The sequence below is a fragment of the Melospiza melodia genome, chromosome Z, assembly GCF_035770615.1.
Source record: "Melospiza melodia melodia isolate bMelMel2 chromosome Z, bMelMel2.pri, whole genome shotgun sequence".
NCBI lineage: Eukaryota > Metazoa > Chordata > Aves > Passeriformes > Passerellidae > Melospiza > Melospiza melodia.
The window spans coordinates 71,190,804-71,202,808 of NC_086226.1; the positions used below are offsets into that span (position 1 = coordinate 71,190,804).

The 12,005-nt window shown below is 36.9% G+C and overlaps 1 protein-coding gene across 7 annotated transcripts in view; it reads right to left on the bottom strand.

Moving 5' to 3' along the window:
* GRAMD2B (GRAM domain containing 2B) overlaps window positions 1–8,134 on the bottom strand; it is a 42,216-nt gene extending 34,082 nt beyond the window's left edge. For all 7 annotated transcript variants that reach the window (XR_010031021.1, XR_010031022.1, XM_063179572.1 and 4 more), the window contains exon 1: window positions 7,936–8,134. Coding sequence is in view for 5 of the 7 variants with exons in the window: in XM_063179572.1 (XP_063035642.1) it covers window positions 7,936–8,060 (125 nt within the window). In the remaining 2 variants the exon portion in view is untranslated. The remainder of the gene's footprint in view (window positions 1–7,935) is intronic.
* Window positions 8,135–12,005: the final 3,871 nt, after the last annotated feature.

The window sequence follows — 12,005 nt, forward strand, 5'->3', positions numbered from 1 at the left end:
GAGTTGCTTGGTCCTGGAGCTCAGTCTCTCTTTTAGTTTAATCTGACTCCATTCTCAAGGTGTGCACAGCTCTCTGATTTAAATAAATCTGTCTTAGTCATGTAGTGCAGAAGAAACTTACATTAAAATAAATTGATGCCTAAAGCCTCGACACTAAAAAAAGGAATCCTTGCTTAGTTATTTATTCCATATAATGACATCTTAACTCTTGTCAGAGACTTGGTTTTGGCAGATTGGTGATAAATGTGTCCTTAGTCCAGTTTGCTCTTATCTGATAATAACAGTGGAAGTAATAAGCAATGAACCAGGACTATAGCTTGTGGGGTTTCTTTAGGATTTGAAAAAGAAACTCTGTGACCAAGCTCTGTCAAACTGTATATGGTGCAGCAACTTCAGAGTGAGAGGGGACTCTCCTGAGTGATAAAAGCTCTGAATACCAGGATTCTCAGGAATATTCAGGGAGCAGTGCCTTATATTAAACAAGCAAATGTGGGACTGCTCATGTGAGTGGAATATACTTGAAAACCATATGTTTTTATTATGATCAAGTCTTACATAAAAGGAAAAGCACAAAGGACCTTTTACTCTAATGTGGTAATTGCTCATATATACAGATACAGTAAAGCAAGTATTTGAAGACCAAGCTGTCAACAACAGACTCCTTGTGATAAAATCTGGGCTGTGTTTTTCTCCAACTGGGGAAGGGCAGATTGGGGAGAGAAACAGAAAGTAGTGTACTATAAAGTTACTAATTACTTTTTAATGCCTGCAGTACTGGTGATGCTGTATAGACTAAAATTCACATGTTCCTGCTCTGAAGAGTATATTAAACCTTAGAGGGGATTCAGGGTTTTCAGTAATTAGAACCTTCAACATTATGCGTAACATGACAAAAGATAAAAAATTAGGGATGGAACAATAGGGAAAACTTTCAATGCAAAATAAAAAGATTTATGATACATATGAAATCAGAGAAAAGCAGAGACTCACTGAGTCATTGAGTTAATTTCTTGTCCTGAATTAAGGCCTGCTATTCCTGTGTCACTCCTGGCAAGATTCCTGTCTCAGTTGTTCTTAAAAGTCCTAAGTGTGCCCAGGCCACCAATTCCAGTGTTTGCTATTGTCCAGGGGATGCCCTCAATCCACAACATGGTATGGAATCCTTGTTGGTGAAATCTAAATCTAAAGCCATTACTTCTTTATTTATTAAATATGAAGAAAAGTGAAAACCTGTCTATTCTTTCTTATAATTTTCATTTTATCTGTAGTGTCAGATAAAACATATAAATTGTGGCTTTGGATTTCTTTTTTTTTCTTTTTGTTTTTTCTTCTATGAACTGTCTCTTGTAGGTTTAGGTGTTTTCTGAAGCATGATCTCTCATACTCAACACCAGTAGTTTTGTGAAGGTTATATAAAGAGGAGTTTACAAGATTACTTCATCTTTCCTATACATGGTACCACTGGTCATATTTTGTGGTAAAGTCTTTGTGTTTCACAACAGGTGAGGCTGGCTCAGGTTTAGAATTCAAGCAGTATGACCTAATGAAGCTTTTATAAATGTTAGCTGAGATGCTCTCCTGTAGTACAACAGCAGCAAACTGTAAGACTTGATTAAGTATGGCCATCTTGACCATCTACATCTTTGTGCATTTTGCTCTTTTTTTTTTTCCCAATCTGTTTTCTCAATTTATCACAATAGTTATGAATCATATCTTGAAAGACATGAAGCAAGAAACAGTAAAAGTGCCTAATAAGACACACCGGAGAGGTCAGTATAAAAAGCAGTGGAACTGCTACCCATGCCTAGAGATTCATGGCTGTTGCATGATAAAAAAGACAATCTAGCTGGAAATGGTATTAGAGGCTGTCTTAATCAATAAGGTTTATTTCAGTGCATTCATTGTGGCTGTTCATAAAGTATTTTTCAGTTTATCTGGCAAGTGTCAGCATGCCTGAATATGAGGGAACTTCCTTGGAAAGAAACAAAGCAGAAAAGTAGTAAAGTGGTTACAAGCATTCTGTGTGCTTTGAGCACATTTCTCTTCAGTAAAAAGTTCTTCTGTATGTCTTTGCAGGTGTAAAAATGTATTAAGAGCTACAGCCTCTATGGTGCCTGAATACAAGTGCTTTTGCCTAATAGGTCTTGTACATGTCTTCAGTTTTCTTTATGATATTCTGCATTGGTAGGATTCTGTGAAGGCTATGCAAATGTTTTGGAAGCCTTTAAGTGTTGAAAGACCTGCTAAGTCCTTGTAGTTGAAGTGTGATAGTAAAGCAGTAAAGTATGTTAGATACTATAGAAATAGGAGCTCTGATAGTATGAGACACAAACGTTTGAAAAGATGGTGAAACAGGGAAAAAAATTCTAATTTCTAGAGTACACACAAGTCATCCACAAATCAGAGTGAAGCCAGCTTGTGAGATGCACACTACAAAAAACCACAAAACAACTGTACTAAAAAGGTGGTGCAGCATTGGAAGAAGTTGCCCAGAGTGGCTACAGACTGTCTTTGGAGGGTACAAGACTCAGCTAGACAAAGCCATACCTGATCTGAGCTGGTGTTGACGATACTCCTGACTCGATCAGGAATATTCAAAAACAGTGTTCAAGTTACTCAGCATACCTGAAGTATGCTCAAAATAAGTGGAGCCAAGGTCCAAAATAGTCTGTGGAAGATAACTAGGACCAGAACACAGTGAATGGTGTGATTTTATAATGAGTGAAAAGCAGTTTTGGCCAGTTGAGTCTTGTTCCTTGCCTGGATTAAGAATTCAATAATTTATTTGCTTTTAGAAGTTTGAGATTACTTTATAGATACCCATATCAGGTAATATTTTTCTTCTGAGCTGTTTACTGAAAGTCTTATCTGACTATCTCTTCCTGGTTTTTGTTTAAAGTAGCCTGGATTACTGTATTGGTTGAGCCGCCCTTTAGACAGGGCAGTGCATGGGGCAAATGAGGTCAGCTGGGCTGAAAGCTAGTTGGAGAGTTTATCACAAATGGAGGAGCATGCCAGGGCTGTTCCTTGTGGCTCCATCTCGAAACAGTTGGGTGAACGAGACCATGCTACACTGGTGCTGTAACACCCAGCAGGACAAAGGAGAGAGACTGCCACCAAAACTTCTGGGGTATCAATAATATGGTATCAGCACACCTCTCAGTGAGCATGTAACACATTGCACAGGTACTTGTCACCACATTTACTGCCATTTCAGGACCAATTACCTTTCAAATAACCTGTGTAGAGTCACAGAAGACACCCTTCATGCTGTGAGCCTCACCACTGTGTCTTACTGTGCCATGGTGATCAAAAGAACAGTATGGGATGAAGGGTTAATGGAAGAACCCTCCAGTACAACCGTTGAAATAAAGGAATCTTCAGCTCACTCCAAATTGTTCATGGCAACTTTCTTACATATTGGAAAAAGCAACCTTGTGATGTGTTAACAGTTTGGTTTTGCCAGCTATGAGAAAGCACTCAGCCAGCTGGCATTTTGCTGAAAAACACGTCACTGTCTCCTCTTAGCTCTTGATAAAAAAAAAAAGCAGTTATGGCATATTTTCATGCAATATATTGGCCTGGATGCCCAGGCAGTGTTAACATACTAGAATACTGTGTGATGCCTAGATCTTGTAATTTAAAATGATTGTATAAAATCTCGTGGCAGCAAAATCCGTGTTTTCTCCATTTATAATTTAAAAAGAAATTTCCATTTTTAATAAAAGAGATATATATTCTCATTTAATATATTGTCCATCTGTGCTAAAAAAGATAAATGTAAGTATTGCTTGTTCTACTCTGATGGGTCACATTGGCTTGGTTTGTCATCCTTTGATTAAAAATGTCCAAGGAAATCCTGGACAATATCCAAGTGTGACATTTTTGTATAGAAATGACTTGGACAAAAATTTCAGTCCAGCTACATCTGTATGTTATTATTCATTAGATACACACAGATGATGTGTATCTAATAAATAAGGCGCGTGTATGTATATAATTACTCAATCTGTGTATCATAAATGAATACATGTGGGTCCTTTTTGGAACCACATATGCCCAAGTGCATGCAAACATTGATGATATGTGTAAATATGGTGATCATTTTGTTGAGAAAAACCTTTAGTCATCTGGCAGTCTCTGAAGTGCAGCAGTATGGTACATTAAGTATGTAAAAAAATGAAAACAGACTTGTTTGAGGATAAATTGAATCTTCTACAAGAAAATAGAGTGCCCAGACTTTCCAGAAGATTAGGAAAGGTTTGTCCTTACCTTTAGAAGAGGAAAGTTAAAGTGAGGAACACAAGAGAATTAATCATACTCTCAGTTTTTTCACAGTCTTTACATCAGATGGGACTGAGAATATTAAGCTAGTTGACTGTGCTTATACAGTTACTGTTCTGTCTTATTTAGAACTAGGAGTTATATTACTCTGGGGAAAAAGAAACCAAAACAAGTGTAAATATGTCTTCATATTCAGGCCAGTAATGGTGAATGCCAGAGCCCAGATGCAAGCCATTGAGCAGCAAGGTAGTTGCCAGTGTTTCAGGTGCTCATAACTGAGCTATAAAAACAACACACCTTTTAGAAGGTGGTGTGTGCCTATCTTTTTAACATGACTTCTTAAATTAGTCTGAGATAAGCCTCAGTCTTAAAGCAGTACACTGGAGGATTCTGAGGGATATAATTTCAAGGCAGAATTTCCTTTAAAGAAGCTTTCTGTCAAAAAATCTTCATAGATGAAATCTGGATGTAGGATTCCTTTTTGTCCTGTCTGTAACAAAATACCTGTCTAAATACATCTCTAAAGTTTCTGCTACTGGTTGTTACAGAGTTTTTCTGTTATTTTGTTGTAAGCAAAAGATAGGTAAATATTAATGCCAGATCACAGATGCAAAATGCGAGTGCTGTGTTTACTGTATTTGTATATTGTAGTGCACCAAATGAGCTTCCGTGTCAGGACTGGAGTTGACAACCCTTTTGATTTCCATTTTGATGAGATAGTGAGAAAAAAAACCACTCCATGTTCTGTAATTTAAAAATAATTGTTTTTAACTCTCACCTGATAGCAGTGTTACTGACCAATGCTGAATTTTTTTTAAAGTGTTGCACATATAACCTGCAATGTGATTATTTCTAAGATTGATGTAAACATACATAGCATTATGACATTCACAGAATTGCTGGTCTAAATTGCTGAAAAAACTAATTTTCTTGTGTTCAATATGTTTGGGTTTTTTTTCCTAGAGTCACTCAGGGGATTATTCAAAAACAAAAGCCTTAAGATTTTCCTAAATTTTAGGTGTATTGGATACAGGGTATTGACTCATATTATAGGGATGGGCTCCAAATGGGAGCTTGAAGATCCCTGTTTTTTTAGCCCATATTTTGTTCTATGTCAGAACAACTTTATACATTCATACTGATAAAATGCTGCAAAGATATGTGGCCAGTACTTTTATCAATACAAATTTTGTATCGATAATGTGGGGCTGACACCTCATCTTTTATAGGGGCCTGAGTAAATATATGTACTGCAGTAAAAGATCTCTGTATTGTATAAGTGACCCTGCCCTGATTCTAGTTATTGTAAATGGGCTGCAGCTGTGATGTCCGTAATTGGGCGGCAGCTGCAGCCCGTGGAGGTAGCTGGGATAAAATGAGTGGCTTGGCTGGTTGGGGAGAGCCTTGGAGGAGCCCTGATGAAGAAGCAGAAACAACACTGCTGTGAAGTGTTGTGTGTGAGAAACCACCCAGAAGGTATGGGACTCCAGAAATAAGATAATAACAATATGAATACAGCAAGCTTTAGCACAATTTCCTTCTGAAATCAGTTTTGCTCCATCTCAGGAACAACATGCTGCCATGGCAATAAACTGTGAGCTCCCCTTTATGAAATGTTAATAACTCCCTGGTTTCTGCCAAATTCATGCTCATCCACATGCCAATTACAGTGAGGTGAAACCAGATGTATATAAAAACTTAGGCGTATAGTCAGTTTTTCTCCTCGGGCATGAATAATTAGAATGAACAAGAAGGTTCATTAAATTTTCTCTGTGGGTGAATCTTCATATATAGAAAATATGCTCCAAATAAATAAGACTGTATGAAAGGAGTACCTAAAAATGCAGAGTCTGCATTTACTTTTTCCAAAATAATTTTCCATGATTTTTCATGGGGCTCATTTTCAGTATCATGACTGTGACAAACACATGAAAAGCAAGTTTGGTGTGAGCTCAGTCCATCAAGCTCATTATGTGCTATTGTGCATCCTCCTTATATGATTGCCTAGTATTTGCAGCCTGCTACTCTATCTTTGCTATTGATAGAAGTATGGTTTCACAGCAAGGTTTTATTATCATATTATCCTTACTGAACCAGCAATTGAGTAAACTGGTTTTCTAGAAGGCCTGCTCCTACCACTCAATACCTGGCAGGCAGGTTGATTATTGAGAAATCTGGGGTAAAGGACCTGTTCTTTGGGGTAAGGCCTGGTCACATTGCCCCCAGAGCATATATGGCAGCTTTTTCTGTACTGGTTATTTAATGGTAAATAAAAAAGGAGGTAGGTCTGTCTGCCCAGTGTTCTGGACAGGACACAGAAAGGAGGACAAAATTTATATTGTCCAAATTAGGAAGTGTGTAAAAATCACCAACTTGTGTTGTCGCTCTCTGAATACTTCTGTATGTTACTTATGTCCCATGCACAATGAGATCAAGAGGCATATGAAAATTCATGGGGATTTTTTTTCTTAAAAACAAGCTCAAAGGTCTAGATAAGAGTCTTTGAAATCTCTAATTAAACTTTAAATTTCTGATTCTCTATTGTCTGTTCAAACTGTTGGACATGATCTCTCTGACATTTGAGTTGGAAGAAAGGATGATATGCAGCTGTAATATTAAAAAGCCCTAATAATATTCCAAAAGAGAAAAATTAGGCCAACAGTCTCTTTTATAGTAGTGACCCAATTAGTGATAAGATCTGTCACCCCATATAAATAATTTTTGCACAGCCACAAAGAAATGTAATTCATCCACACAAAGACTATGTAGAGGTTCCAAATCACTCTTCAGGTTTGTTTGGCACCATACAGGACCAGCCCTTGGCAAAGAATTTTCAAGCAGATGAAGAACCAATAAATGTCTAATGATATTTTTAATAGTTTTTAAAGCTATTTTATTCATGATGGGTTCACATAAGTACTGTGGGTATTTATTTGTGTTGCTCCTGCATTTTTTTGTGCTTTCTAAAATGTGCATGATTTATCTAGAACTTTGCATTGCAATGAATTCCACCATAGAGGGGATTTGCAATTCAACAAGTCTGCCCTTCCAAAATAAGAAAACAGATTTCCCCTTTTTTTTTTTTTTTTTTTTTTGCAATGTTCAATCAGGAAACCCTTTACCAGAATTCACTTAGTAAGTTTTCTACTTCCTTGAATATTTCTTGTGAATAAGGTGACACTCATCTTGAAAATTAGTTCAATAAACATTATGAAGTCTCTTTAGGCCAAAACACACATGAAAACATTTTGCTAAACTCCCTGATCTAACAAAGTTTACATTTGTTTTGTACAGAGTTCAAATATTATAGATATTTGGGTGTCCCTATAGAGGTCACTTTAAAATTTGAGTTTTATTAGTATATAGTGTTATACACATTCAAAGCCCTATTTCAGTGTCAATAAATAAGGAATCAGAAAAAAATACCCTTCTGTCCACCATCACAAGTTTCTCCTTTACAGTAGTGCTCCCCTTCCCAGTGAAATCAGTAGCATACATGAAATTACCATCTCTGTGTGCATTTCCTTTTCGTATTAGGCTTCCTTGTCTAGGCATTTTCGTTAGTGTACTTGTCCCAGTGCCCTCCTCTGTTGCTGCCCTGTTCCCCCATCATTGAGCACATGCAAAATATTCAAATATATTGGGATTTACCTTATAAATACTGATCCAACGCTCTCTGTAGGACTGGCTGGGTCGTCATTACTTGATTTTCGGAAGCTGTTCTGACTTTCAGAAAGAAAAACTGAGTCCTCCAAGGAGCTTCCTTTTTTCAGCATTTTAATAGAGCTAACTGCAGACTTAAGTAAGTTCAATACTGGAGCAATCCGTGAAACACACAGCCTTTCTCCTCTGTAGGAAGTGCTGTCTTGGTGTGACTCCAGCTCAAACTAGGTTTAAAAATCAGTTAATGAGTAACGTGGTGTTGTGATATCATAAGGGAGTTTTCTTTTTTATCTGCAGCACTTCAGAAGTTTACCTGAGAACAAAAATTATCAAATCTAGGTGAACTGTGTCTTTGAAATTTCATTATAAATAGCAGTAACTTGTTTGACTGAATTGAGGAGTGTAAAACATGAACTCTATTTCCAATTATGTTTTGTTTTCAGGTGAAACATGTTCTGTCATAAATTCTACTTTGTGATCTATCTCTAAGTGTCCAAGTTTGAATAACAAATGTGTATATTTTTAAGAAATGACTACATCTACCTGTTGTGAAGATGCCAAAATTATTATATTGCACTTCTCCAGTGACGAGTTGGTCCACGTGTGTGCAAGTGGCTGCTATAAAAGTCAAATCCTTGCAGTTTAATTTAAATACGGGTAGTTGTTTAATTCTCAATGCACAGGGACCCACCTGGACAAAATCAGTTTGTCTAACCAGTTTTTTCATAAATTGGCAAACATTAACTACAAACATACGTGGTTTTCTGTTTGTTGAAGATTACTATAATGATTAGGTTAGGGAGTGAAATAATCAGAAATCTTTATATTGCAGATCCTCTTATAGTACTGATTTAACATCCAAAGCATTTAGAAATCCTCTTAAACTTCATATTGGACCACCATGTAATGAAGATTTGTCTATGAGACTGACAAAAGATGTTTAATGTAATACACTCTGTTCTCAGCATCTATGAACAGCTTGTGAAACAGTACAAATCCATTTGGACTATCCACAGGTTTTATTGGTAGATGCAAAGACATCAAAACAAACAAATGTATTTTTCTCTTTTTAAATTTGTTTCTGGTTTCTTTGCATAACTAAATACCTAGACTTTTTTAATATAAAATTTGCTTGTGATCAGTGTTAAGAAAATTGTAATAATCTATAAATGTGTGAAACAGTCACTATTGAAATACAGGATTAGCATAATAGCTAAGAAAGGTAAAGATGAAACAGCTGCTTCCCTGGAAGCAAAAATTCCAAATAAATGTGAGAGGACTTTTAATAAAAAAGACAGAAAATAAAGTATATGCTTTTCATCATCTTTAAGTATTCCCCATGAAACCTGTACTTAAGGAGCTGTATTTAAGCTACTTGGATTCTGAATTAGTGCCTCCTTGAGTCATTATGCTGTATGTGTTTGGTTTCCTGCTATCTAGGCCTTTTTGATAGTCTGTACGTGATCCTGTGTGATCATAGGCTACAAACATGGAGCTGCCTAGCTAGGCAAAGTCTGTACTCTATTACTCTTCCATAAAAAAAGTGATATAACCTTCAACAAATACAAAAGCTTTTTCCTTCTCTAATCACAAGAAGAATTTGCTTTGGCTCTGTTGTATCCTATTCACTTAGGATAGGAAGTCTTTATCTTTTTCAAAGAAAGAAATATTCTTAAAACTATTTAGAAAACTTAAGTGACATAATGAGCTTGTAAATCATTAATATGATGTATTTATCTTTGAAAGCAATCTATTTGTACAGTAAAATGTAATGAAACCCCTTCATTAAGAGTCAGAATGGCAACTGTGTTCTTTTTCTAAAAGAAAAGTAAGTACAGTGAGAGGGCAATTGAGTTTTTCCTTAAATGAGTAATTGCAGGAACATTCTCAGCAAGAAAAAACTATGAAACAATTCCTTTCCTCCAATTTTATGCATCTTTGCTGCTCTACAGAACAGTCAGGTTTTGCAGTTTCGTACAGGGGACTGTGCCTGCTTCTAAACTACTGTTTTCCATCCTATACCACAATAGTAAGTGGTAAGGGTGTGTTTTCCAGCCTGCAATTATATGGCTACTTGCATATGCCTGTGCTGCAGTGCTTCTAGGTTTGCCATGCTAGTGCAGTGCTAACCAGGTCAGGGACTAGGCTGGGGAGTCAAATGCTCCTGCCTACACAGCTGGTGTTACTGAGCTAGTTTAGGTCAGCTCAGGCCTGACTACACAGCATCACAGAATCATGTAAATCAAGTCAATCCGTAGACCTAACACTGCCAGTTCCACCTCAGGAGCTTTGTTGTAGTGGCAATCAGTGTTATGTATGGCCATGTGAAGAAAAACAGGTTTGTGTGACAGTGCCCTGAGACTCATGGCTCTTGCTTATTAAGAGGTCTTATCTGCCTTGAATGTTGCAGCAATAACTCCCTGGATTGATGAAAAGGAGCAGGCCTATGAGATGCATTTCTAGTGGGAACAGGAAGGTACAGTGGTGGTACTGCTGTCACCTATGCTCAAGAGATGATTTTTCCTCATTATCAGGCCCACACAATCTGAGTTTATTATTGATTTGTAGTGCGTTGCACAGCTGTGATCTTGAGCTGTTTTGGAGATCATTTTAGGGCTGAAAATACTAGATGGTTAGTTGTAGTTGTAGTCAGAAGGGCTGACCTGATGGTGTCTGTATAAGTTGTAAGACTTGGATTCATGCAATTTTTATTTTGTGTGGATCTATGCTGTATTATAATCTTTGGAATTGCCCTATTTTGATGCAAGGATATGAAAACTGTGTAGTTTATAACCACTAGACAAATTTAAAAGCAGTTGATCACTCCATGTCTTTCTGATATTCATAAATATTTTCAGGGGAGGTCTAGATACCTACAGAAATGTCACCGATAGAGATGTGGGGCAGATACAGAACTTACTTTTTGTAGCTGCTCACTTCACATCCCTTAGCCATAGTTAACAGACACCAGTATCTTTTCTCTTTCTGATGCGATGGATCAGGTGTGGGAAGAAGTTGATACTCCTGATGGTGTGGCTATCTGCTGTACGTGGACTTCTCCCCAGAGAATTGTTCTTCATGTTCTGAAGAAACTGGTAGCTCAGTAGCTTGAGTAAATTTTTTTACTCTATCTCTTGCTGTCTCATACAATGAAAACAACTTTCCCCCTTTATTTCTTGAGTTCCTCTTCCTTTAATCTACTTTTCTTGAACTCCATATTCATATTTGGCCAAGTGTATCCTTATTTTTCTCAATTATCAAGCTATGCCCTTTAATTCTGACCTTTGTCACTGACACTCTGTTATCGCTTATCTGCTAGACTATATCTTGTGGAGTCTAGGACTGTTGCAATTATTTCTGATAGGCAGGCAGGGAGGGAAAAATGTGGCTAGTGTCCTTGAACCTCATGCAATTTTATTTTCAGTCTGCAGCAGTTGTCACTAAAAGGTTAGAAATTATCTGGAAAAATGTACACTTTTTTTTTTCCTTATGACTACTGTGGGGTTTTTTTTCCCCATCGAAATAAAGTGAATTACTTCAGAAAAAGAAATGGTGGATTATTCTTGCTTTCTCAGTCCCTGGAGTATTTCTTCTGAAGATAGAGATATTCAGAAATATATTAACAATGCCAATTGTGTTACACACATTTTAAATCCTTTTGTCTGTACTAAATGGTCTCCTGTTATGCGATAGGAAGAAAAAAGTGGTGAAATCTGGGCATTCAGAATGAGAGATTTCATTTATGCTAGGGATGACTTTGTGCCTTGTCATAGGTGACTGCTAAGAAACTGCCTAAATATTGCAAGTTGAAGTGATCATACAGGGAGATGCTGTTAAACAGTTTGTAAAGAGATGTCAGGAAGTATATTTTGAAAAAAACAATTCAGTTTTATTACCATCCAGGAATGAGCCAAATGAGCAATAAACCAGCTGCTGAACTTGTGGCTGAAGGTCATACTAGTGACTTGAGATTGTGGTGAATGTTATTATGTACATTCTTATAAGAGCTTACATCTTGGCTAGAGTGTGGCCACAAAAGCTTATAGATTTTTTAGTAA